The 27,784-nt window shown below is 51.8% G+C and overlaps 1 protein-coding gene across 2 annotated transcripts; it reads left to right on the top strand.

Annotated features, from left to right (window-relative positions):
- Positions 1-27,542, top strand: SOX13 (SRY-box transcription factor 13). Of its 2 annotated transcripts, none has more exons than XM_064360264.1 (14): positions 1-58; positions 12,228-12,426; positions 13,959-14,070; positions 14,157-14,243; positions 15,817-15,989; positions 16,507-16,575; positions 16,985-17,096; positions 21,595-21,680; positions 21,932-22,094; positions 22,525-22,634; positions 22,781-22,877; positions 23,328-23,471; positions 24,448-24,664; positions 25,654-27,542. In XM_064360264.1, exons 1-14 carry the CDS (start codon positions 21-23, stop codon positions 25,928-25,930), a joined length of 1,884 nt encoding a protein of 627 aa, XP_064216334.1. In that variant the 5' UTR covers positions 1-20; the 3' UTR covers positions 25,931-27,542. The 2 variants fall into 2 exon arrangements, with proteins under 2 accessions (XP_064216334.1, XP_021532969.2); XM_021677294.2 differs by having other exon boundaries at positions 3-58; positions 16,982-17,096.
- Positions 27,543-27,784: the final 242 nt, after the last annotated feature.

The following is a 27,784-nucleotide window of genomic DNA, read 5'->3' on the forward strand; positions in this document are numbered from 1 at the left end:
GGGAGACCTGCTCGGAACAGATGGAGGAGGAAGAGGGTGATGGCCCCGTGTTCTGCAGGTGCACGTCTTCTTGTTTGATCACGTGGGGTAGGGGGTGGCGGTGGGTCAGGGAGCAAACACTTTTTTGATTTTTCACAAACACCGTCATATTTAATCTTCTGGATAACGCCACGAGGTAGGTATTATTTGTTCCATTTCCAAGATAGGGAAACTGAAACTTCCCCATGGCCACACATCCAGTGGTATATAATAGAGCCAGTCTTCAGACACAGGTCCATGAGACAAAGTCCTTTTGCCATTAGCCACACCAGGATGCCTCCCAGGAATGCTGGGTCATCACACCCACCCACCTGCCTCCAGAAGAGCTGGGCTGCCTGGGGAGGAGAATAGGGTGTGAGTCCTGCTTCCTGTTGCTCTGGGGTTAGGGAGGAGAGGGACTCCTTCCTGCTTTAGGGCTCTCTCTCTCTTTCTCTCTCTTTTTTTTTTTTTGAGACAGAGTCTCACTCTGTCACCCAGGATTGGAGTGCAGTGGCATGATCTCAGCTAACTGCAACCTCTGCCTCCTGGGTTCAAGCGATTCTCCTGCCTCAGCCTCCTGAGTAGCTGGGATTACAGGCGCACACCACCATGCTCGGCTAATTTTTGTATTTTTAGTGGAGACAGGGTTTCACCATATTGGCCAAGCTGGTGTCGAACTCCTGACCTTGTGATCTGCCTACCTCGGCTTCCCAAAGTGCTGGATTACAGGTGTGAGCCGCCGCGCCCGGCCATGGGGCTTTTCCTCTTTACTCTCTTCCCTGAACATATATTCTGTACCAGATTCTATAATTATACCTTATCTCTTACTCACAAAATAGTTCTTAGAATCTCTATTTCACACATGAAGAAATTGAGGTTTTAAAAGGTCTAGTCTTTTCCCCAAGTTCCCAGAGCTTCCTGAGTCTCTTTTGACTAAGTTTTCCTTGGCCACGACTCAAGTCAAAAACAACTGGAATCCTATAAGAGGTGAAGACTGTGGCCATTCTATCTTTGCTTGACCAGAGCCTGTTACTTTGGACTGAGGAGAGTGGCCGGGGCATCACCTGATAAATGAAAGGATGTGGATTTGGACATCAGTGAGGCCTGAGTTCAGATGCCACTTCTGCTGGGCCCTGGGTAGGACGTTCCGGCCCCCTGAGCCTTAGTCTTTGTAGTATTCTTGTGAGGATGGGCAGGGAAGTGAATGCAGAGCCCTGCGCTTCGTGCTTGCAGCCAAGTGCCGTGCCATGCCATTGCATGCTTGCTTTTTGCCTCTCATTCTTTTGGTCAGTATTCAGGGCTATCCCCCAAGGGGCCTTTGACAGGGCCAGTCAGCCTCAGCTGCACAGTTTCTGCATCTGCCTTCCCGAGGCTGGGCACTGTCCCTGCAGGAAGCCAGATGTGCTCACCTGTCCAGGACACAGGCTTGGCCTTGCTGTTGGGAGATAGGTTGAGGCCTGCCGCTGCCTTCTAGCACTGGTGGGGTGCAGGAGAACCTGAAGACAGGCTTGGGTCCTGGCGACACTGTTGACCTCTTCTCCACGTGGGGCCTTCTGGAGGCACATATCACACTGGGAGCCTCGACAGCTCTTTCAAGCGGTCCCGTCTGTCTCTCTCTCGACCCACTCCCTGGGTTGGGAGAAGACTCAGGTGTCTCCGAGGCCTGAGGACCAGGTGGGAACATCATAGCTACAGTCTCTCCCTGGCCACAGCTTTCCTTTGTGCCCGTGGGCCAGGGTCAGCTGAGTCCCGGCAGCTGCAGAACCTCAGGCTGTACTGGGATTCTGTGCCAGAGGTGCTGCGGGGAAGCCGCCTCTTCTCCCAGGCTCTGGAGCTTTCCCAGCCTCTGTTTGATGCTGGCCACTCTACCAGGTGAATGCCACTACCTTGGCCAACCTGGAAACAGCCAAAGGACTGGGAGTGTTGGCTGTGGCCCCCTGAGCTGGGCTAGACCAGACCGGGCTGTGCCCTGGATCGGATAACCCCCAGGGCCCACAGAGGCTGAAAAGGGAGAGAGGGACTCTCAGGAAAGCTTTGTCCCAAGCCTGCAGCCAGTCCAGCTCCCAGCTCTGAGTAAACATTAGAGATAGGATCGGGTGTAGCCAGGAAGGGTGGCAAGGTGTGGTCTGTTAGAAGAATGGCAGGATGTGGCACCGGGGCACTGTTCTGGGCACCCACGCCTTGGGCTATTGTTTAGGGCAGCCTGAGGTTCTCAGCTCTCTGGGGCTTTCAGAGGAAGTGGCATTCCCATGGGACTCAAGCCCTGCCCCACCCCTGCTGCATGGATCTATTTCCCTGGCGATGCCCCTTGGCACCACCCTCTCAGGGCAAGCTTGGGAGTGGGAGCCAGCAGTGGAGGGGGCTTAGGGTGTGCCCAGCGGGGAAGTGTAGCCATTGGCCCTCTTGGAGGGTCTGCTTGTCTGTTCAGGCTTCCTGTACCCCAGGGTCTGAGTCACCCGTCATGCTACGATGACTGGAATTTATCTCTATCTTTATCTTCATCTCGATATTTTTTTGTGGGGTGGGAAGGCTGTCGTTGTGGAGGGAGGAAGGGCTGACAGTAAAAACTCCTTTGATTCCAATCCAACAGGGTCGGTCGTTGACTGGTTAGAAGAGGAAGTGGCTGGTGATTTGTTTTGTGCAAAAAGGGGCTAGGTGTGTGTGCGCCTGTGGGTGGGTGGGGGTCAGAGGGGCTGTGACAGGGCTGGTTGTGGGGAGGAGAAAGGAAGAGGATCGGCACCTGCAGCAGGCTTTGTTATATAAGGGCCGTGCTTTGAACCACTCTCCCTCCGTGGAGGTGGGTGCCTCTCTACACCTTGTCCCAGGTGCTGGATTTGGGGGCCCCAGGGCCTGGCAGGCACCAGCTCAGAGACTCAAGGCTCTGCTTGTCAAGGGTGAAGGTGGCTGGAGCTCTCTCCTCTTAGAGGTCTTCACTTCTTAAGGATGCTCACTGGGTGAGATAAGACCAAGGTGGAAGAAGGACGGAAGAGGGATTGTGAGGTAGGTTCCTGAGAAGGCAGGGAGGGCAGAGCAGAGATGCCGTCCAGTGTCCCAGCTGGCCGAAGCCTTCTGACGCTATATAGTTTTTTGTTCTGTTTTGTGCACCCAGGCTGCAGTGCAGTGGTGCAATCTCAGCTCACTGCGACCTCCACCTCCTGGTTTGAGCAATTCTCCTGCCTCAGCTTCCCGAGTAGCTGGGATTACAGGTGTGCACCACCACGCTCAGCTAATTTTGTATTTTTAGTAGAGATGGGGTTTTTCCATTTTGGTCAGGCTGATCTCGAACTCCCAACCTCAGATGATCCACCTGCCTCTGCCTCCCAAAGTGCTGGGATCAGGCATGAGCCACCGTGCCCGGCCATTCTATGTAGTCTTGAAGCAGTGCTGCCCAGCAAGCTGTGTGAACCCGATGGCCCCTGACCTCAGTTTCTCTGTTTATAAACTGTGTTAAGGTTGAGCAGGAGAAGAGACTGGGCACGCAGGAGCACTTCCACCCGCGCGAGAGGCTGACGGGCCACCCTGTGGACTTGTGGTCTCTGACCAGGACCAAGGCGTCGGACTGGGGTGGAAACTGAGGGAGCCCAGTAACTCCCATATCCTGTGGACCCAGGGTTCTTTGGCTTCTGGGCATTTTGGGAGAGTGGAGTTTGAAGTTACTGACCTTAAAACCTTTTGAGGAGCCACACGGAAAATCACTGAAGCAAGGAGCCTGCTGTGTAATGAGGGAGTAAATGAACTTGAGGGGTTATTTTAGTCTCTGGAAAGTCAAAGGGAACTTAAGGGAGGACTCCAACAGGGTCTTTACATCCAAAAACTATGGAAAATGTTTCTTATCTGACTCAAGATAAAAAGAAAAGGAAATGGACTCGCTTTGCTGCTGGGGGTATTTAGGTAACTCATAGGAAGAATTTAGACTCAGGGATGAGGCAGCAGAGGATAATTGGGTTTGGGAGAAAAGCCTGAGAGGGCAGGAGCTGTCTAATAGTCTTAACAGTATCTATCATCTGTTAAGGATCCAGGCCTGCTTTGTGCTGTGCCGCTGAACTTTCTGTCACTCTCTCATCAGTCTAAGAATATTTATTGAGCTGGGTGTGGTGGCTCATGCCTATAATCCCAGCACTTTGGGAGGCTGAGGTGGGCAGATCACCTGAGGTCGGGAGTTCGAGACCAGCCTGACCAACATGGAGAAAGCCCATCTCTACTAAAAATACAAAATTAGCTGGGTGTGGTGGCGTGTGCCTGTAATCCCAGCTACTTGGAAGGCTGAGGCAGGAGAATTGCCAGAACCCTGGAGGCAGAGGTTTCAGTGAGTCAAAATCGTGCCATTGCCCTCCAGCCTGGACAACAAGGGCAAACTCTGTCTCAGAAAAAAAAAAAGAATATTTATTGAGCACCTACTATGTTTCAGGCACTGTGTTAGCCACTGGAGCTACAGTGATGATCAGAAACAGGTATATTTTTGGCTACTGGGTGACTCCAAAATAATTTTCTTTTTTGAGCCTCCTGGGTTCAAGTAATTCTCCTGCCTCAGCCTCCCAAGTAGCTGGAATTACAGCGCACCACCACGCTCGGCTAATTTTGTATTTTTACTAGAGTCAAGGTTTCACCATGTTAGTCAGGCTAGTCTCAAGCTCTTGATCTCAGGAAAGTGCTGGGATTATAACCACGAGCCACCGTGCACGGCAACTCCAAAATAAATTAAGCATGTAAAGGTATCATTACCAAATGTGATTAAGTACTTTGAAGGTTGAGCTCAAAGTGCCATGAGAATGTAAAATAGGCACTCTGATAGGGTTTGGGTTGTTAACGGGAGATTCATCTCTTCATGTTGAGGTTCTTTTTTTTTGAGATGGAGGAGTCTCGCTCTGCCACCCAGGCTGGAGTGCAGTGGCGCAATCTAGGCTCACTGCAACCTCCGTCTCCCGGGTTGAAGTGATTCTCCTGCCTCAACCTCCCAGGTAGCTGAGACTACAGGCATCTACCACCATGCCTAGCTAATTTTTTATATTTTTAGTAGATATGGGGTTTCACCATATTGGTCAGGCTGGTCTCGAACTACTGACCTTGTGATCCACCTGCCTCCTCCTCCCAAAGTGCTGGGATTATAGACATGAGCGTCTACGCCCGGCCCATGTTGAAGTTCTTACTCCCATTTTACTGAGGATGAAATGGGCCCAGAGAGGTTAACTTACTTGCCCAAGGTTGCACAGCAATGAATGGTCAGAGTTGGGATTCAAATGTACCCAAGTCTGTCTAATCATAGAAGCTCTTCTCTCAACCACCTGACTCGCAGAGCATCCCAGACTGCACACAACTTATAGAATAGATATTCACCCTGTATTATTTAATTTTTATGGACACCAGTGGGATATGGGTTATTGTGCCCATTGTATGGCCAAGGAGACAGGCTAAGACCAGTAATTAACTTGCCTAGGTTCACACAACTTAGCCTGTGGCAGGGCAGGAATTTAAACCCAGATTGTTGAACTCAAAACCTGTGGGTCTTCCAGGCTGTCCCCTGACTCCCTCCAGGAACGTCATTTTACAGACACAGCTTGCAGGGGTGAAGCAAACTGTGCAGAGACCCTCAGCTGCAGAGTGGCAGAGCAGTGAGCACAAAACGACCGCTCTCGTTCCAGCCTTATCTAGTTGATTATGGGACCGTCACTGTCCTCTCTGGGATGGTTAGGGTCTGGAGCCTCGCACTGATGCACTTCACAGAGACACCTGTGTCTCTCTGGGCCATGGCAGGCTGAGGCTCAGTTCCCTTAAGACCAGACAGGGCAGAGAAAGGAGCTGCTCTTCTCAAGCAGGCCTGTGCTTGGGGAGGCGGAGAGGGAGGTGAAAGAGGTACCCAAGGACCCTCTCCCCAGAGGTGGAGACCCAGCAGGTGCTCTCCAGTGGGGGCGGGGTGGCATTGCGCCTGGGCTGTTGCCTTTTCACAGACAAGTGGGTCCAGGGGATATGAACTAAGGGCCAGTGCCCAGCACCTGCAGTTGAGCCAGACACCTGTGCGGATGGAAGGGCCCATCTGGGCAGGGTGATCTGGTGGGCATCAAGCCCTAGTGAACAGACTGACACCTCTAAGCCAGCTTGGCTGGTCACCAGGAGCCACTGTCTTTGTGCTGGAGGCCAGGGTAGGCTGCTGAGAGGTCCAGGAGACAGGTTCCTTAATATAAGGGTGATCCCCAGTACCTGGCTGGAGGGACTGTGGGGGCTAAGTGTGTAGAAGCTCAAAGGGAGGAGGTGTCTTAGTGCAGTGCTGTCCAACAGAAATATAATGGCAACTACATGTGTCATATTTGCTAGCAGCTATATTAGAAAGTACAAAAAGAAATAGGTGAAATCAAACTTTTTTTTTTTGAGACAGAGTCTAGCTCTGTTGCTCAGGCTGGAGTGCAGTGGCGCAATCTTGGCTCACTGCCACCTCTGCCTCCTGGGTTCAAGCGATTCTCCTGCTTCAGCGTCCTGAGTAGCTGGGATTACCGGGGCTGGCCACCATGGCTGGCTAATTTTCTGTATTTTTAGTAGAGACGGGGTTTCACTGTGTTGGCCAGGCTGGTCGAGAACTCCTGACCTTGTGATCCGTCCATCTCAGCCTCCCAAAATGCTGGGATTACAAGCATGAGCCACCACGCCTCGCCCAAAATTAATTTTAATAATGTATTTTTATCTAACCCAACTTATCCAAAAAGAATTTCAACTTGTAATCAGTAACCATTATTAATGAGATATTTTGCATTCTATTCTGTGTGCTAAGCTTTCGAAACCTGGGGTGTGTTTTCTGCCCACAGCACATTTCTGTTGGGACTGGCTGCATTGTAAGTGCTTAGTAGCCACATGTGGCAAGTGGCTGCAATCTTGGGCTGTGCACTCGTAGGGTTAATTAGGACAAATGATGGCCTCCTCTGCCTCCACCATCAGCTCCTGGGATGGATGGTCATTCACCATCCCCAACTGGGGAGATCTTGGTGGGGCCTTTGTGTCCTGCTCATCTGACCATGCTCCTGGAGGCCGTGGCTGCTGCTGGGATATCTGGGCTGCGGTGGGAAGGCTTTGAGGTAGGAGCTGGAAGCCCCTGAAGTTGGGACAGAACGAAGGAGAGACGCTGAGGACCCAAGTCCGGACCGGTGGCCGGCCCGCGCCCGCGGTGGGTGTGAGTGAGGTGGCGCGGAGCCCACGGATCAGAGGCCCACAGGCCCGCATTGTGCGCCTGTCACACTTCCTTTGGCTTTATTGCTTTTGTCCAACACCCTATTGTCTGGCTTCCTTTTGTCCCCCATTCAGTGCTGCTGCCTTTTATTTTCCAGCCAGCCTGGTTGTTTTCATTTCTTTTGTCTGAAGTTCCTGAGAGGAAGGTTTTATTTTCAGCGGTTTGATTAATTCACAGCTTGAGCCCAGGGTTTGTTTGTTATGTAATTGCTGCCTTCGGCTTTAGGATAAAACCCCCTCCCCGACTGCGCCCACTCCCACTTCTCTCCCCCCTTGCTCTCGGCCTGGCTCTGAGCCCCTCCCAGTGCCCGGATGGGCTGAGCCGCCTGCTTCCTGGACGTTCTCCAGGCCCCTGGGCTGTAGGAGGGGACCCCAGAGTGAGCTGGGCTGGGGTCTCTTCTCTTCTCTGCATCTAGGTGGGATGGGGCTGTCATTCTTACAGTCAGGGAGACCCCTCTCTGCAGTGCCCTGTCCTGGGACCCAGCCCCTGGGGAATCCTACGCTTTGAAAGTGGGTGAGCAGGAGGCTCTGGTCTGATCAGCAGGGTGGAATCAAATCAAATACACATGCATTCATGCGCTGCCTGCCAAGCGACGTCGCGGTCACCGACCGACCACACGTAGGATGGTGGTCCCGCAAGGTTCTACCACTGTATTTTTGCTGTAGCTGTCTTATCTTTGGATGTTTGGATACACAAATACCATTCCATTACAATTGCCTACAGTATTCAATGCAATAACACACGGTACAGGGTTGTAGCCTAGGAGCGATAGGCTATACAATACAGCCTAGGTGTGTAGTAGGCTGGACCAGCTGGATTTGTGTAAATATACTCTGTGAGGTTTGAATAACAAAGAAGTTGCCTGGTGATGCATTTCTCAGAACATGCCATGCTATTAAGTGATGTAGGACTGTATACAGATACAGTCAGCCCCCTGTATCTGAGACGGTTGATTCCAGGACCCCCGAAGATATCAAAATATGCGGATATTCAAGTCCCTGATATAGAATGGCACAGTGTTTGCATATAACCTATGCACCTCCTCCCATATACCTTGGTTTTCATTTGTTGTTTTTATTATTTTTGAGATAGGGTCTCACTCTGTCACCCAGGCCGAAGTACAGTGACTTAATCTTGGCAGCTTCAAACTGCTGGCTTCAAGCGAATCCTCCAACCTCAGCCTCCCCAGTAGCTAGGACTACAGGTACATGCCATCATGCCCAGCTAATTTTCGTATTCTTTTGTAGAGACAGGGTCTTGCTATGTTGCTCAGGCTAGTGGGTATCTACAAAAAAAAAAAAAAAAAAAAGCAGACTCCTGGCCTCAAGCAATCCTCCCGCCTCAGCCTCCCAAAGTGTTGAGATTACAGGCATGAGCCACTATGCCTCTAGATTATTTATAATACCTAATACAATGTAAATCTTATGTAAATAGTTGTTGCACTATATTGTCTACGGAATAATGACAAGCCTACATGTTCAGTACAGACGAAATTTCTTTTTTAAATATTTTTGATTTGAGGTTGGTTGAATCCATGGATGTGGCACCTGTGAATACAGAGGGCTGACTGAATATATTTTATTCCATTATAATGCTTACTTATTTAAAATACTGCACATGTACTCTATTATATACAATGCATGTTTCATTTTATGTCATAAACATTTTACAGAGTTGATGCAATCTATACCAGTGCATCCGTACAGAGTTGATGCAATATTTAAATACCATACTGCACCTGGGATGTTTAAGGGATTTTTTACTGTACAGATATTTTTACTATATCGATTTTAGCCTTACATACCTCCCCTAAACATTAATCCCCATGCAAAAAAATAAAAAATAAAAATAATTATTTAATAGTGCTTTTCTAACTAGTGCATCTCAAACTCACCTGGAGGGCTGGTTAAACCTGATCCCTGGCCTAACTCGCAGAGATTCTGATTTGTGGGTAGGACCCAAGACTTTGCCTCTCAAACAGTCCCCCAAGGCCTGCTGAAGCTGTTGGTCCTCATACTATATTCCAACTAGCAGTGGTTTAACAAACACCAGGTCACGTGATGGTATTTGGAAATGTAATAAACAACAAAACACCGGATCAGTGCTTACTGGTCCCACGAACTGTTCTAAGTACCATATAAATACCAACTCCTAGTCCTCACGGCTGCCCTATAGAGTAGGGACTCTTATCATGCTCATTTTATAGGTGAGGAAATGTGAAGTGTAGAGCAGCTAAGCAATTTGCCCTAGGTCTCTGGGCTAGTCAGTCGCTGAGGCAGGACCCATGCGTAGCTGGAACGTGCTGTGTTCCCACTGGAATCCAGTCTCTGGATGTGCGCCCCAGTGACTTTGGAAGAGAGGCATCTGCTGCTCCTCCCAAGCCTGGCGTGACCCCTGGAAACCACTCCCTGAGATCCTGCGATTGCTTGGCTCCTCAGATGTCCCAGGCAGTGATGTGACAGGAAAGGAACAGCAGGTGCAGAGTCTCAGGAGGGTCTGCAAGGAATACCAGCTACTTAAACCAGGAACTGCAAACTCAAATGCCTATGATGGCCACACTCTAAATGAGAGATTCTAGGTAGATATTATAAAATATTTTTCGATTTTTTTTTTTGAGACATAGTCTTGCTGTGTCATCCAGGCTGGAATGCAATGGCGTGATCTCCACTCACTGCAACTTCAGCCTCCCAGATTCAAGCAATTCTCCTGCCTCAGCCTCCTGAGTGGCTGAGATTACAGGTGTATGCCAGCACGCCCAGATAATTTTTGTATTTTTAGTAGAGGTGAGGTTTCACCATGTTGGCCAGGCTGGTCTCGAACTCTTGACCTCAGGTGATCCGCCCACCTCAGCCTCCCAAAATGTTGGGATTACAGGCAAGAGCCTCCGCATCCGGCCAGAACATATTTTTCTTAAAGCCACTTATCTCAGCCTGTTATTCCCACCTCCAAACCCCACTTTTTTTTTTTTTTTTTTTTTTTTTTAAAGAGATGGAGGTCTCACTATGTTGCCCAGACTGGCCTCAAACACCTGACCTCAAGTGATGCCCCTGCCTCAGCCTCTTGAGTAACTGGGATTACAGGCATGAACCACCATATGTGGCTATTTCCCCCTTCTGATAGATGCATGAAATAAGGAATCGTTTACTTTTACCTTGTCTCCAACGTAAGAAAAAGACTATACGTCTTATATATAGAAGAGTATGTTCTCTGTATTTAATACTTGGTTTCCTTTTTGGGAAGTAGTAGGAGCACAGAGGCTAAGGTAGACGGTCTGCCCATAAGAAATACCCATTACTCAATTCCAGCTAATTTTTGTCACCACAACAATTGAACTAGAAGTTCAAATCTAGATTTTTATGTGCTATCTCTTGACTTTTAAGTTTTGATAACTAATTATAAAAATGCATTTGTAGGCTAGGCACAGTAGCTTATGCCTGTAATTCCAGCATTTTGGGAGGCCGAGGCAGGCAAATCACCTGAGAGGTCAGGAGTAAAAGACCAGCTGGCCAACGTTGAAACCCCGTCTCTACTAAAAACACAAAAATTAGCCCGGCATGGTGGCAGGTGCCTGTAACAGCTACTCGGGAGGCTGAGGCAGGAGAATTGCTTGAACTCCAGAGGCAGATGTTGCAGTGAGCCGAGATTATGCGACTGCACTCCAGCCTGGGTGACAGAGTGAGACTCTGTCTCAAAAAAAAATGCATTTGCATACACACAAACATGCACAGACAGATACTTGCGCGCACACACACTTTTCAACTCTGTTGAGCTCAGAAACTGCCAGTCAGGATCTGGCCTCGTGAGTTGGGCCCATAAGTCCACTAGTCCCATAGTCCCAGCATTAAACAGGCAGGGCGTGAGGAAGGGTGGGCACACTCTTCTCTAGAACTTTTTGTTTAAAAATGAAAACCAAAACAAAAAACATGAGGGCCACAAGAGCCTTTGCTGATTTTTCTGTGGGTTCACAAGTAGGCTTGCACTTTCTTTTTATTTTATTTTATTTTATCTCTCCCCAACTCCTCACCCCCCGCTGTCCCTCCCCTATTTCCCCCCAACAGACCCCAGTGTGTAGTGCTCTCCTCCCTGTGTCCATGTGTTCTCATTGTTCAACACCCGCCTATGAGTGAGAACATGTGGTGTTTGATTTTCTGTTCTTGTGTCAGTTTGCTGAGAATGATGGTTTCCAGGTTCATCCATGTCCCTACAAAGGACACGAACTCATCGTTTTTTATGGCTGCATAGTATTTCATGGTGTATGTGTGCCACATTTTCCCTGTCCAGTCTATCATCGATGGGCATTTGGGTTGGTTCCAGGTCTTTGCTATTGTAAACTGTGCTGCAATGAACGTTCGTGTGCATGTGTCCTTATAGTAGAACGATTTACAGTCCTTTGGATATATACCCAGTAATGAGATTGCTGGGTCAAATGGAATTTCTATTTCTACGTCCTTGAGGAATCGCCACACTGTCTTCCACAATGGTTGAACTAATTTACACTCCCACCAACAGTGTAAAAGTGTTGTTCCTATTTCTCCACATCCTCTCCAGCATCTGTTGTCTCCAGATTTTTTAATGATCGCCATTCTAACTGGTGTGAGGTGGTATCTCAATGTAGTTTTGATTTGCATTTCTCTAATGATCACTGATGATGAGCATTTTTTCATATGCTTGTTGGTCTCATGTATGTCTTCTTTTGTAAAGTGTCTGTTCATATCCCAGCATTAAACAGGCAGGGCGTGAGGAAAGGTGGGCCCACTCTTCTCTAGAACTTTTTGTTTAAAAAATGAAAACCAAAACAAAAAACATGAGGGCCACAAGAGCCTTTGCTGATTTTTCTGTGGGTTCACAAGTAGGCTTGCACTTTCTGTGAGTGTGCCCATGTGAGGGGCACCAGGAGGCGCTTGGGTGGGGTGGGGGAAGCAGAAGGTAGGGTCACTGCATCTGGGCAGAAGTTTACGACTGCAGACTCACCTCAGCTCACTCTGTCCCTCCCCAGGATGTCCATGAGGAGCCCCATCTCTGCCCAGCTGGCCCTGGATGGCGTTGGCACCATGGTGAACTGCACCATCAAGTCAGAGGAGAAGAAGGAGCCTTGCCACGAGGCCCCCCAGGGCTCAGCCACTGCGGCTGAACCTCAGCCTGAAGACCCAGCCCGGGACTCCCAGGATGGTGCTGACCCCCGAGCTCCAGCCCAGGTGCCCAGCACTTTTTCAGGGGCTACTGGGTCAGTGTCCCCACCCTGCTTCCGTCCTCACACGCATGCGATGTCCCTGGCCTCTCTCCTAGGCTGGGCAGGCCCACAACCCTAGATGGCAGCAGATACAGGCAGAAATGGTGATCATAGGGGTAAGGCGCCGTGTAGGGGAGCAGGGAGGCACTGCCAAGTTCGGACTGAGGCCAGAAGCCAGGTCACCTATCAGAGCAGGACCTGGACTCAGGCCCGCACTCACTCACTCACTTGCTTGATAGTGACTGTTCACCTTTGTGTGACCCAGTCTTTGCTTCTGAGGACTAGATGGGGAGATGATGGGACACACATGCTAAAAGTCTAGCTTTAAAGTAATCTATCAGATTTTTCAGGTTATTTGGGAAAATCAATCTGATTGCCCAAGCAAGAATTAAGTCACTGCTAAAGATGATACGGTTCTTTACCCTTAAAACAAGAGAATGGGCTGGGCTCGGTGGCTCACGTCTGTAATCCCAGCACTTTGGGAGGCTGAGGAGGGCAGATCACGAGGTCAGGAGATCCAGACCGTCCTGGCCAACATGGCGAAAACCTGTCTCTACAAAAAATTAGCCGGGCGTGGTGGCTCACGCCTGTAGTCCCAGCTACTTGGGAGGCTGAGGCAGAAGAATCACTTGAACCAGGGAGGTGGAGGTCGCAGTGAGCTGAGATTGCGCCACTGCACTGTAACCTGGGCAACAGAGCCAGACTTCGTCTCAAAAAAACAAAACAAACAAACACAAAAAAAGAGGATTGAGCTACATGATTAATAAGGATTCTTGCTCCCCCTAAAAATTCTATTATTTCACATAGGAGATGTAAAAAGGAAATATATAATTAAAATTCAAATAAGTAAAAATGAGGAGAGTTACAGGCTCTGAGAAGGAATCCAGCCTGGAGGAGAGGGGTTCGGGTTGGGGGCATTAGTGATCAAGGAAGACTTCCTGGAGAAGTAGAGCCTCAAGCTAAGCCTTAAAGGATGGGGAGGACTTTGATGAGAAGAGGAGTGAGGCAGGCAGTGGGGAGTGTGAGTGACTTGCCAACCCCTACCTGCTCCCCATGCAGCCCCGCTGGCGTGGTGGGTGTGTTGAAGGGAGTAATAATTCATAGCTTACTTTTGGCCCCTGATTGCAATGGCAAACCTCATTCACATGCATTAACACCCTTGATCCCAGCAACAATCCTGTGACAGAGGAGGTATTAATAGGTCCATTTTCAAAAGAGGGAAGTCACGTTCAGAGCAGTTCAGGGACTTGTGTGGGATCAAGCAACTTGTGAGTCACTAAGCCTGGACTGCAACGCAGGTCTTTTGTTTTGAAATCTTTTGTTCTTTTCCTGAGCAAGGTCCAGCAGGTGGAGGACGGAAGGGGCCTAGCAGGTGGAGAAGTAGGACTTAAGCAGAGTTGGGATCTCTCAGGATACACATCTTTGAGGTGCTCAGCCCTCCCTGCAGCCTGTCCCCTTCTCTTGGGGGTGACAGTGACAATTCAGCATGTCTTACAGGACTGTAGCTCTCCAGAGGGTAATGGGTCCCCAGAACCCAAGAGACCAGGAGCGTCGGAGGCTGCCTCTGGAAGTCAGGAGAAGCTGGACTTCAACCGGAATTTGAAAGAAGGTAGGATGTCTGCTTTAGTTAGAGGCAGAGTCCTGGGGCAGGGAGGTGTTAGGACAGTTATTCCTCACCCCTTTGCTGTCTTCCAGTGGTGCCAGCCATCGAGAAGCTGTTGTCCAGTGACTGGAAGGAGAGGTTCCTCGGAAGGAACTCTATGGAAGCCAAAGATGTCAAAGGTGGAGGCCTGTAGGGGGTGGGGGAGGTGTGTGAACTCCATCTCTCTTCTCCTGGCCTGGCCGTGCAGCCTGGCTCTGTAGGGCAGTTCTTGGTACCCTCATACCTATCCTGTGCCATCTGGCTCCTGCCTGGCCTTAGGTGTCATCACCATCCCTCACCTGGGGGCCCCAAGCATTAGGTCTGATTCCTCCTGTGCAGGAGAGGCCTGGTAGGAATCAAATCCCAGGGCTATGAATCTGGGCTCTCACCAGGCACCCTTGTGACTTCAGGCATGTCATTGCCACTTCCCAGGTCTAACTGCAAAATGAGCAGAAAGTTTCCTTTCACTCTAATTAATTCTAAGTCAGTGGGACTTCACTAAGTGAATGAGAAGTGGTTATTAACGGGCTGCTGCTTGGATTCCTTTGAGTGATTTTTTTTTTTTTTTTTTTTTTGAGATAGGGTCTCCGTGTGTTGCCGAGGCTGGAGTGCAGTGGCACAATCTTGGCTCACTGCAGCTTAAATCTCCTGAGTGATCCTCCCATCTCAGCCTCCTGAGTAGCTGGGACCACAGGCACCTGCCACCAAGCCAGGCTAATTTTTATTTATTTTATTATTATTATTTTTTTTTGGAGGCAGAGTCTTGCTGTATCCCCCAGGCTGGAGTGCAGTGGCTCGATCTCAGCTCACTGCAACCTCCACCTCCCAGGTTCAAGCAATTCTCCTGCCTCAGTCTCCTGAGTAGCTGGGATTTCAGGCGCCTGCTACCGTGACAGACTAATTTTTGTATTTTTAGTAGAGACAGGGTTTTGCCATGTTGGCCAGGCTGATCTCAAACTCCTGACCTCAGGTGATCCACCCGTCTAGGCCTCCCAAAGTGCTGGGATTACAGGCGTGAGCCACTGTGCCTGGCCAATTTTTATACTTTTTGTAAAAAGAGATGAGGTCTTACCATGTTGCTCAGGCTGGTCTCAAACTCCTGGGCTCAAGCAATCCTCCCACCTTGGCATCTCAAACTGCTGGGATTACAGGCATGAGCCACCGTGTCCTGCCTCTATTAGTTCATTTATCCCTCACAGTAACCCTCTGAAGTGATTATTATGCCCACTTTACAGATTTTGAAAACCCTGAAGTGCAGAGAAATTGATAAACTTGTCTAACAGCTCACAGGCAGGTTGGGTTGAAATGGGAATTTGAACCCAGACCCAACTTGCTTCAAAGCCTGAGTGTGTCCCCCTGGATCCCTCTGATGGGATGGTGTCCACCCTGGCCCTGTGTGGTACTGAGCACTCAAGGACATCTGAGAGGCCTGGGACTCAGGGGCTGAGATGTCCCACTGTCAGCATTTTTAGGGCCTGGAATTCGTGACTAATAGGGGAAAACTTCCAGGCTAGTAGTTGCCAGGTAGCAACGTGAAGATCCCCCTTCAAGGCAGGCGTCTTGTGTCATCGTCTCTGTGGCTCAGCCCCTAATAGTCCTGGGACATAGCAGTTGCTCAATAAGTGTCTGATGAATAAATGGGTAGATGGATGGGTAGGTAGATGAACAAATAAAAAAAAAAATCCCATCGGGGGCTGTTTCACTGTGGAGCAGGGACCCAAGAAAGCCTAGCAGAGAAGGAGCTCCAGCTTCTGGTCATGATCCACCAGCTGTCCACCCTGCGGGACCAGCTCCTGACAGCCCACTCGGAGCAGAAGAACATGGCTGCCATGCTGTTTGAGAAGCAGCAGCAGCAGATGGAGCTGGCGCGGCAGCAGCAGGAGCAGGTAGGGCCTGCGCGGTGGGTGTGGCTTGCTCTCCAGGACCTAGAGAAGGGGGCCTTAGGCGCAGGCAGCAGCAGGAGCAGGTAGGGCCTGCGCGGTGGGTGTGACTTGCTTTCCAGGACCTAGAGAAGGGGGCCTTAGGCGCAGGCGCCACCAGTGCAGGCTGGGGCCAGGGGTAGGTGGGGCGGGGGCTGTAGGATTCCTACCTGAACTGATTCATGAGTCCTTGAACCTGGGAGGTGGAGGTTGCAGCAGTCAGGGGTTAGGGGTGAGAGGGTATGAAAGGGACTCTAGGAAGAGCAGCTTGGGGCTTCCTGCCCAGCCTCCTGGTCCTGGAGGGAGAGATGAACTTCCTGCAAAGGGAGAACCAATTCTGAGGGCTGACCGCTCTGTTCCCCACTGCCACCCCACTCCGCGGTTTGCACTACTGTGGAAGGCAGGGCGTGGTTACGGCTGGGCAGGCTCTGGGCACCAGGGTTAATGTCCATGACCCACTCTGCCTACTCTTTCCCTCTCCCAGATTGCAAAGCAGCAGCAGCAGCTGATTCAGCAGCAGCATAAGATCAACCTCCTTCAGCAGCAGATCCAGGTAACCAGGAGGGCGACCTGGAGAGGCACAGGAGGCAGCTGAGGGAGTTGACACCGGCCTGGACAAGAGCTGGGGACAGGGGATGTGTGTGCCAAGTTAAAGCTCCCAGAGCAGAATCGCTCAGACCTGACCCTAGGAGGGTTATTTCTGTTCTAGCCCCCAACCTGTCTTCCTTCCCTGTTTTAAGGGAGGAGGTTGTCATGTCTTCCTCCCCAGCTGAGACCTGAGGGCAGATAGACAGGGGCCCACAGAGATGGCCTGGGGCCAGAGAGATTCTTTGGAAAACTGTCCCTTCTTTACCCCCTGTGCCTCTTGTCTCTGGGTCCATTCTCTGTGTCATGGGCTGACCGTAGCTGGGTAGCTCTTTGGGTCCCTGGGGACTCACACAGGGTTTCTTTGCCTTCAGCAGGTTAACATGCCTTATGTCATGATCCCAGCCTTCCCCCCAAGCCACCAACCTCTGCCTGTCACCCCCGACTCCCAGCTGGCCTTACCCATTCAACCCATTCCCTGCAAACCAGGTGAGTGTGAGAAGGGACGTCCCGCCACTGCGGTCAGCCTGTCCCGAGGTCAGGGAAGGCGCCCTGGAGCCGCTCTCATCCATTAATTTGCTATGTGGCCTTTCTGGGCCTCAGCTTCGGATCTCTCTGGTGGAAAAATAATCCTCTTTTTCTGAATCTTGCTGAATTTCACTGAACTTCACTGGGAGAATGAAAAGAAATAGCACATTGGAAAACCATAAAACCCTTTCCAGATGGAAGATGATGTAGCAATCCAGGTCTAGTCTTCCCAGTTCTGGTACATTTACTATGCCAGAGTATTAATATCTGGAATATTTCCAGGGGCTCACTCCTGTAATCTTAGCACTTTGGGAGGCCGAGGTGGGCAGATCACTTGAGGTCAGGAGTTTGAGGCCAGCCTGGCTAACACAGTGAGACCCCATCTCTATTAAAAATACAAAAATTAGCTGGGTATGGTGGCAGGTACCTGTAATCCCAGCTACTCAGAAGGCTGAGGGAAGAGAATCACTTGAACCAGGGAGGTGGAGGTTGTGGTGAGCTGAGATCATGCCACTGCACTCCTGCCTGGTTAACAGAGCAAGACTCCATCTCAAAATAAAAATAAAAAAAACCTGGAATATTAACTGGAGTTTATAAATCTCCGAAGTTCTTTTTTTGTTGTTTTTGAGACAGAATCTCACTCATTGTGTCTCCTGGGCTCTGGAGTGCAGTGGCTCAATCTCAGCTCACTGCTGCAACCTCTACCTCCCAGGTTCAAAAGATTCTTCTGCCTCAGCCTCCCAAGTAGCTGGAATTACAGCTGTAAACCACCACACCTGGCTCATTTTTGTATTTTTAGTATAGATGGAGTTTCGCCATATTGCCCAGGCTGGTCTCAAACTCCTGACCTCAAGTGCCTTGGTCTCCCAAAGTGCTGGGGTTACAAGTGTGAGCCAACATCTCCCAAATTCTAACAGCCATGATTCCTACCTTTAAACTCCTGTCCCTGCCTAGACCATGTCACTCTGGCCTTCTACCCCATCACTGAAATTCAGCAGACTGGCCATGTGTCAGACAAGGGTGTGGGACATGACGGTGCGGGGCAGCTGGGGGCGGAGCATAGAGTCTGGGATTTATTTTGTATGCTGTGGGGTGCATGTGAATGTTTGAGTAGCAAGTGTGTCTTTCTGCTTTGAGGGGTAGGGCATGGAGGGGAGACTGGCCAGAAGCAGGAACTGCTGAGGTGATTCTAGCAATATGGGATGATACCTGAATTAGGGCAGCGACAGAGAGTTATGGGGACAGGGCAGAGGTGCTGCCCATAATTACCCCAGGAGTGCAGACAGCTTCAAAGGCAGCTATGCTAGTCCATCCTCCCTGTTCCACAGGCGAGAAAGAGACAGAAGAGGAAATTCCCCAAGGCCCATAGGCCGTGAGCTTGGGTAGACTGCTCAGCCCCACCGACTCTGCTCCTGCCTGGTTTGCGCCGGGCACTGTAGGGTGATGTAAATGGGAAACGCAATGGACTGAGGAAGCCAGGCCCATCTTCATCCATTAAGGGGCTGTAGAAAGATGCCACGGACCAGGTGGCTCATGAACTACAGACGTGTATTCCTCACAGTTCTGGGGGCTGGGAAGTCCAAGACTATGAGGCCAGCGTATTCGGTGTCTGGGGAGGGCTGACTTTCGGGTTCAAGGATGGCGTCTCTCACTGTGTCCTCACGTGGTGAAAGGGGTAAACAGGCTCCCTCAGGCCTCCAATCCCATTCCTAAAGGCTCCACCATCATGACCCAGTCACCTCCCAAAGGCCCCACGTCCTAATTCTGTCACATTGGGAATTAGCTTTCCACATAGGAATTGTTGGGGGCAGAAACACTCAGACCGTAGCATTCTGTCCCAGACTTCCCCACATTCATGTTCTCATCATATGCAAAATACATTCATTCCCTCCCAATAGACATTCAAATCTTAACTTGTTCCAGCATCAATTCAAAACTTTCAAGTTCAACCGGGCGCGGTGGCTTACACCTGTAATCCCAGCACTTTAGGAGGCTGAGGCGGGTGGATCACGAGGTCAAGAGATCGAGACCATCCTGGTCAACATGGTGAAACCCCGTCTCTACTAAAATACAAAAAATTAGTTGGGCACGGTGGCACGTGCCTGTAATCCCAGCTACTCAGGAGGCTGAGGCAGGAGAATTGCTTGAACCCAGGAGGCGGAGGTTGCGGTGAGCCGAGATTGCACCATTGCACTGCAGCCTGGGTAACGAGCAAAACTCTGTCTCAAAAAAAACAAAAACAAAAACAAAAAAAACTTTCAAGTCCAGAGCCTCATCTAATCTCACCTAGACCAGGCACAAGTGGCTCATGTCTAATCCCAGCACTTTGGGAGGCTGATGCGGGGGGATTGCTTGAGGCCAGGAGTTCAAGACCAGCCTGGGCAACAAAGTGAGACCCTGTCTCTACAAAAAATAAAAAAATTAGCCCAGCATGGTGGCCTGTGCCTATGGTCCCAGCTACTTGGGAGGCTGAGGGAGGAGGATTGCTTGAGCCTGGGAGGTCAAGGCTGTAGTGAGTTGTGTTCGCGCCACTGCACACCAGCCCAGGAGACAGAGCAAGACAAAACCAGACAGACGCCGAGTGAGGCCCTGTCACAAAACAAACAACAATAATAAATCTCACCGAAATCAGTCATAGGTCAGACTCGAGGTATAATTCATTCTGAAGCAGATTCCCCTCCGGAAGTGAGGAATGAATTTCTGAGGTCTGTAAGCTGCTTAGTTTATGGCACATTGTTTCAACAGCCCGAGTAGACCAAGACAGGCCCAGCGTGGAAGTTTCCAGTTAGCAGGGGGAACTGGGAGTGGAGAAGGTTGAAGGTGAAGGACAGGGCAATTCCAGACCATTGCAACTCCCCATGAATGTGGAGGGGAGCCTTGGAGGCCAGGGGACACTGTGATCTGGCCGGGGATAGGACCCCAGCTGCTTTCCAGGTGAGAAAAGGAAGTAAGCTATGGGAGCCGGGGACTGGCATGGCTGCCTCCCACTTTGTTTGCTCCAGAAACTAAGCAAGCAAGGTCCCTTGCAAAAGCTGACTGCACAGTGGCTGTCCCCAGCTCACAAGCCTTACACAGTGCTCTGTGCCCACAGCATGGGCTCCACACTCCTGACCTTGGCCTTCCCGGGCCTTGGAGCCGACCTGGCCCCCATGGCCTGCCTCATTCCACACAGCTCACACTCACACACCCTGCCACCCCGTCTCTACCTGCCCGAATCCTGCTCATTTTGCAGGCGCTAAGCTCACACCTCGGCTCCCCCAGGGAGCCTGCTCTAGTTACCCTAGCTGGAGCAGAGTTTGCTGGCGCTCTGCCTGAGCGGCCCTCATCACCACCTGCCGTGCACTTCGTGATTTCTACATGTGGCTTGTCTCTCCACCTGGAGGCTGGGCCTGGGAGTGACGTAGGGTAGGTAGGAGTGTCACGTCGAGGAGAAGGAATGGCTGTGGAGTCTAGAGGTGCCGGGTTCAAATCCTGATGCTGCCATTTAATAGCTCTGTGGGCAACGCATTTTTCTTCTTATTTTTATTTTTGAAAATTTTAAATTCTTAATAACAGAAATGGGGGTCTCACTATGTTAGCCGGATTGGTCTTGAGCTCTTGGCCTCATGCAGTCCTCCCCCTCAGCCTCCCAGAGTGCTAGAATTACAGGAATGAGGCACCACACTCAGCCCCGTTTGACTTCTAAGGTTTTCTTTTTCTTTTTTTTTTTGAGACGGAGTCTCACTCTGTTGCCCAGGCTGGAGTGCGGTGGTGCAATCTCGTCTCACTGCAACCTCCGCCTCCCGGGTTCAAGCAATTCTCCTGCCTCAACCTCCCGAGCAGCTGGGATTACAGGCGTGTGCCACCATGCCCGGCTCATTTTTGTATTTTTAGTAGAGATGGGGTTTCACTGTGTTGGCCAGGATGGTCTTGATCTCCGGACCTTGTGATCTGCCTGCCTGGGCCTCTTAAAGTGCTGGGATTACAGGCGTGAGCCACTGCGCCTGGCCGGTTTTCATTTCTTTATCTGTCAAATGGGTTGATGATGTATTCAGCCCCTGTTATATACTGCATACCATGTATTATTGTGAGATGATACATATGAGACATTCTACACAACAGGCAGCCGCTTTTGTGTCCTGCGCCCAGTAGGTACAAAATAAAAGTAGCTGTTGGATGAATAGATGGTGTCCCCTCTCTCACTGTGCCATTGGATGGGACTCTAGAATCTGGGAAACTCTATTTAGAGTGGGTTGGGAAGGGGATAACCCGGTGAAGATGCGGTTAGCGTGCAGAGGCAGTGGGGGTGAGGGGACAGGAGGCCTCCAGCCATGCTTTGGGGCTGGGGAGGGCAGTGGTTGGAACCAAGCTACGCCAGCTGCAAGCCATTGCCCACCTTGTGGTGCTGGGACCTCGTCAAGCAGGGTGTCTGCTGTTCTGTGCTCATCCAGGACTTTTCTCCCTGCCGCCTTTTCCATAGTGGAGTATCCGCTGCAGCTGCTGCACAGTCCCCCTGCCCCAGTGGTGAAGAGGCCTGGGGCCATGGCCGCCCACCACCCCTTGCAGGTACCGCCCTCTACCCACCGGCCTGGGGCTCCCTGCTGAGCTCTGACGGCTGGCTGCCGCCTTAGGGGACTGCGGGGTGTGGACGGGTGAGCCACGGTTTCCCTGTGTTACTGTTCACCTGCTCCTTCTGTGTCCACTTTTCTGTCTGTCTCCTTGTGTGTTCTGGGTATGCTCACCTCACTTCCTCTCTGTCCCACTGTGGGAGTCTCCTCTGGTGTCTGTCATCCTCTGACCTGCCGGGTCTCCCTCAGGAGCCCTCCCAGCCCCTGAACCTCACAGCCAAGCCCAAGGCTCCTGAGCTGCCCAACACCTCCAGCTCCCCGAGCCTCAAGATGAGCAATTGTGCGCCCCGCCCCCCCAGCCATGGGGGCCCCACGCGGGACCTGCAGTCCAGCCCCCCGAGCCTGCCTCTGGGTAAGCCTCCTGCTGCCCGCACTTGTCTGTCAGCCCTCTTAGCGGGGAGCTGGCGGCATGATGCGACCGTGAGCAGGTCCCTTCTCCTCTCTGGGTTAGACTTGCTCTTAGCAGTAGCTCCCCTTCCTCCTCTCCCTCATCATGTCTGTCTGGGCTTTACAAGCATCAGCGATTCAGGCCAGAGTTGCATAGTTCCAGGGGGTGCTATTCTCATTTCTAGTCTATTGATATGCATAATAAATAGCCAGTGTAAGTGGCATCCCCTTGAGGACGTGCAATGCCGTCACCCTGTGGAAGGACAGGAGGGAACACTCACTCAGGTGCCTCACGGGAGTGGCATGGCGGGAGGCTGATGGAGTTTGGGCTCTCACTGGGCTGACGCCCTCAGCTTCCCTCGCTTCTCTTCCCTCTCTTCTGCCATCTCCCACAGGCTTCCTTGGTGAAGGGGATGCTGTCACCAAAGCCATCCAGGACGCTCGGCAGCTGCTGCACAGCCACAGTGGGGCCTTGGAAGGCTCTCCCAACACCCCCTTCCGTAAGGTAGGGTCCCCCATTGCCCTGAACCTGGGGGCAGCCACGGATGGTGGCCAGGGTTGGAAGACACAGTCTGAGGCCACCAAGATAGGAGGAGGGGGAGGAGTGGGTGATGCAGAGGAGGCTGATGTCAGGTTGCCCTGTCAACCTAGGACCTCATCAGCCTGGACTCATCCCCGGCCAAGGAGCGGCTGGAGGACGGCTGTGTGCATCCACTGGAGGAAGCCATGCTGAGCTGTGACATGGACGGTGAGGGCTCCGGCGCTGGGCTGATGGGCAGGAGGGCCCAACTCTGTGTCCTGCCAGGACCAGGGCAGGCTGTGTCTGCCTCTGATCCCTTCTGTCCCTCGGTCTGTTGGGTCCTCTCCAGGTGTGTGTGCCTTTGCTGTCCCATTATGCGTCTGTTGGCTCTGTCTCTGAGTCTGCTTTCCGCCCTGTCTCTAAGACTGCTGAGTTTCTGCTGTTTCTTGAGGCCATATTGCTGTGATTTTCTTGTGTGTCTGTCTCTGGTTCCCTGGCTGGGCCTCTTGCTGATTCCTCTGCCCCCTCTGCTCCTGCCTTGCTCCTCCCGGACTGGCAGCTGTGGGAGCCTCCTCAGTGCCTCCTGCTGGTCAAGTAGGGGAACGTCTCTCTGCTGGCCCTGGGGCACTCTCGTCACCCCAGACAGGCTACCTAGCTGACTTCTCTCCTGTCCCCCAGGCTCCCGCCACTTCCCTGAGTCCCGAAACAGCAGTCACATCAAGAGGCCCATGAATGCCTTCATGGTGTGGGCCAAGGATGAGCGGAGGAAGATCCTGCAAGCCTTCCCAGACATGCACAACTCCAGCATCAGCAAGATCCTTGGTAAGGGCCAGTGGGTGGGGCCAAGGTTCAGGAGGGGTGGGTGGGGCCACGGTTCAGGAGGGGTGGGTGGGGTCACGGTTCAGGGGGGGTGGGTGGGGCCACAGTTCAGGAGGGGTGGGTGGGGCCATGGTTCAGGGAGGAGTCAGTTGTCCAACCATGCAGGAGTCAGCTGGGTCTATTCAGGGCTTTCTTGGTGATATTCCATACTGTGTTGGACTCCAGTGGAATCTGATAATAGGGGTGCAGGAGTCGCTGGGGATGTGAGGGCAGCTGGGTTCTGGGGTCTTGTACCACTGAAGAGTTCAGTAGCACCTGTCCTCAAGAACTCAAGGAGAGAGAGAGAGACAGAGAGAGAGAGAGAGAGAGAGAGAGAGAGTGTGTGTGTGTGTTTACATTCTTTAGTACTCGTGATCTAAACCTAACCTGTTCCACTGTTTGCCCAGACCCTTGATCTGGCAGAAAACAGGAGAGACTAGTGTTCTTGGGCTGTCACTAGAAAGGTTTTTTAAAATTATATGTCCTGATTGGCCTTGGAGGGATGTTGGGCAGATGGGCTGAAGGGGGCAGGTGTTTTCAAGACTGAGGCTCCTCTGGTGTCAGCGCAGGACCCTTGTCGACGGAGACATCAGGTGTTTTGTCCTGAGCGGGGAGCCTGTCTGGGTTGTTGAAGGCCTGAGGTGGCTGCTCTTTTGTTTATGCAAATCAGGCAGGCCAGAGGCTCAAGGCAGTTGCTGGATTGTTAGGAACATGGGTGGGTGCTGAGTCTTAAGCTGGCGGTCGGATACCCCTGTACAGGCCAGCTTCATTCATTCATTGCCCAGCATCCAAGGAGCACCCACATTGCGCCAGGCTCTTGCTAGGTGCTTGCACATATATTATCTTGTGGACCCACCTGGGCACCAAGGTCTTCTCAGGTCCTGCTGGGGTGGTCAGTGGAGCCCAGCACTGACTGCCTGCCCCTGGGGGGTTGGGTCAGGATCTCGCTGGAAGTCCATGACCAACCAGGAGAAGCAGCCCTACTACGAGGAACAGGCGCGGCTGAGCCGGCAGCACCTGGAGAAGTATCCTGACTACAAGTACAAGCCGCGGCCCAAGCGCACCTGCATCGTGGAGGGGAAGCGGCTGCGTGTGGGCGAGTACAAGGCCCTGATGAGGACCCGACGCCAGGATGCCCGCCAGAGCTATGTGATCCCGTGAGCAGGCCCTCCACAGGCGGCCAGGAGACTGTGTGTGCACATGTAGCTCTCATGAGTGGCTGGGTGTCCATGTGTGGCCTGCCTTTGTGTGTGACCCCAGGGGTGCTCTGTATATGCATACGTATGTGTGTTATCTGTGTGTAGCTAAGTCTGCACGTGCGACTCGACTGTGTATGGCTATGTATGTGACTGTGGTGAGCACCCAGTGGCTGAGGACATAGGATTGTGACCGGAGGACTGGCCACATGGACCTGGAGACGGTGCCTGTAGATCGCATAGCAGAGGAACTTAATAGAAATTCAAAGGTCCTAGAAATCAAAGTATTCATCACACAGAAAGGTTCCTGACTTGACTAAAGCAAGCACCCTAATTTATTCCTGTAAACAGGAAATCTCCTAGGGCATTTAAAATATACAATTTCTGCCTGGTGTGGTGACACATACCTGTAATCCCAGCACTTTGGGAGGCTGAGGCAGGAGGATCCCTTGAGCTCAGGAGTTTGAGACCAGCCTGGGCAACATAGTGAGACCTCATCTTTAAATAAAAGTAGCCAGGTGTGGTGGTGCACACCTGTGGTCCCAGCTACTTGGGAGGCTGAGGTAGGAGGATCGCTTGAGCCAGGGAGGCCAAGGCTACAGTGAGCTGTGATTGCACCACTGTACTCCAGCATGGGTGACAGGGATGACCCTGTCTCTAGAAGTAAACAAAAAAATAAAACACACAGTTTCTAAAAATTGGATTCATACATGATCCTCCAAGAATGTTATCTGTTGAACACATCTATGGCCCTGGGTCTGCAGGTCATCTGCAGGGCTGTAGGTACCGGTGAATTTGGCCATCAGAAAGCAGGCTGGGGGCAGGGTGTTTGAGTCACAGCCAAAAGGGTGTGGAGTGGGAGTGCACGCTCTGAGGAGGCCTGGAGGGGAGATGGGTTTGGGGTTGAATTGAGTTTGCATCCATCATCGTGCCTCTTCTCCACTCCGTAGCCCACAGGCTGGCCAGGTGCAGATGAGCTCCTCGGATGTCTTGTATCCTCGGGCGGCAGGCATGCCGCTGGCACAGCCGCTGGTGGAGCACTATGTCCCTCGTAGCCTGGACCCCAACATGCCTGTGATCGTCAACACCTGCAGCCTCAGAGAGGAGGGTGAGGGCACAGACGACAGGCACTCGGTAGCTGACGGCGAGATGTACCGGTACAGCGAGGACGAGGACTCGGAGGGCGAAGAGAAGAGCGATGGGGAGTTGGTGGTGCTCACAGACTGATCCTGGCTGGCTGGGCCCGGCCCCTTCTCCTCTGGGGAAGACCTTGTCCCAACCCGATGGGCACAGCCAGCCAACCTAAGACTATGTTGGTACTTGGACTTGGTCATGCTGCAGAGATGGGCAAAGCTGTGCACTTGTAGATACATTCATGAGGGGAGAGGCCCCCTCCCTTCCTGAGGAGCTGTTGGCCTAGGTGGGCAGGAACTGTAACGTGGCTGTGGGCTGAGCTGGCTGAGCACCTCAGCCTTTAGGGCTCATGGCCAGGGGACACTGTATGACCCTCCTCTCCTGCAGGGCTGTCCACCTGGGGTATGGCAGCTACAGACCTGTCTCCCTGGGGTCACATGCTTTGTTTCCATTCTTGTTCTGGCTGGACCAGCCACTGTGGGACCAACACTCCTCCCACACTCCCCCAGACCACTCACCAGGATCGCTTTGCACTTTGTGCAAAAGGGTCTGGTTGTCCCTTGCTGTCTTCGTCTCTGCCAAGCCCATGGTCCCTTTGGCTGCTGTGTGTGTGTGTGTGCACGCATGTGCACGTGTGTGTGTTTTCATCTGTTCTTTCATTGCACAAGATATTTATTGAGTGCCCACTATGTGCCAGGCACTGTAGTTTGCTGAGTTCCTGTGGGTGTGTCTCTCGATGCCACTCCTGCTTCTCTGGGGGCCTCTTTCTGTGCTTCTCTTTGTCCCCAAATTGCTACCTCTTTGTCAGTCTGGGTGTCTCAGGTTCTGTGTGTCCTTGTATGCATTTCTGTCTCTCTCCGTCCTTGGTTCTCTGCAAGGCCCTCATTGTTTCTCCTTCTTGGTGTCTGTCCTTGCCCCCTGTGCCCTCTGGATTCTCTGGGTCTGTGTAGGCCCCTGGTCTGCCCTGGGCTCGTCAGCCTTCCTGACCTCCTCCTGCCCTCCCCTTCACTCCCTCCCTGGCTCTGCCAGTAGGTTCCCACGGAGCCATTTTTAGCTCTGATCAGCATGGGAATGTGCCTCAGCCTCCAAGGGGCTTTGTCCTGGTGCCCCCGCCCCTGGTCCCAACCTGATCCCACGAGGGAGTTGGGACAGGAGGATTGATGGTGCTCCCCTTCCTGCCAGTGTCAGAGGCCCTGGAGAGGGGCTCCCCATGGCAGCTAGTCTTTATTCCTCCCTCATGAGCATGGGGTGGGGGGCTCCCCATTCTTGGAAGAAATTGAGAAGACTCCTGGGCTTCAGCCTCTCCCACCCAGCCCTGCCTCTCACCTGCCTCCTCTTCCCTCCCCGGCTCTACACTAGGGACTGGATCTCAGCTCTGATCAGTTTCACAAGTTAGTTTCCTAAGGAAATCAAATCCCATTTTCACCTAACTCTAAACAGCCCTCGGATCAGTATGGGAACTCCAAATCCCACAGGGCCAGATGTGGAGTCTGTGTCTGCCCCTGTCTTCTCTCCATCCTCAGCCTCAGAGCCGCCCCCACTTCTCTCCAGGCTGTTTCTTTTTTTATGACTGTAAACATAGATAGTGCTTTATTTTGTTAATAATAAGATAATGATGAGTAACTTAACCAGCACATTTCTCCTGTTTACACTCGGGGGATTTTTTTTGTTTCTGATGACATAATAAAGACAGATCATTTCAGAATCTGGCCCTTGTGCAGGGGAGGAGGGAGGCTGGCCTAAGTCCAGAATTCCTTAATATGCCACCAGCCTGGGCACCACTGTCCCCTGGTGGTAGCCTGCAGGAGCTTCAGGTGTGGGGCCTTGGAGGAACCAGCTTAAGGCAAGAGAATCCCAGGCCAAGCCTGTGAGTGACAGGTGCCATCCACAGAGCGCACGCTGAATGCCCCTACCTTGAGGAGGTGAGCCCACCCGGATCCTAAGAAA

Source organism: Aotus nancymaae, unplaced genomic scaffold, assembly GCF_030222135.1.
Source record: "Aotus nancymaae isolate 86718 unplaced genomic scaffold, 86718_ANA_hifiasm-v0.15.2.pri h1tg000039l, whole genome shotgun sequence".
NCBI classification, from domain to species: Eukaryota; Metazoa; Chordata; class Mammalia; order Primates; family Aotidae; genus Aotus; species Aotus nancymaae.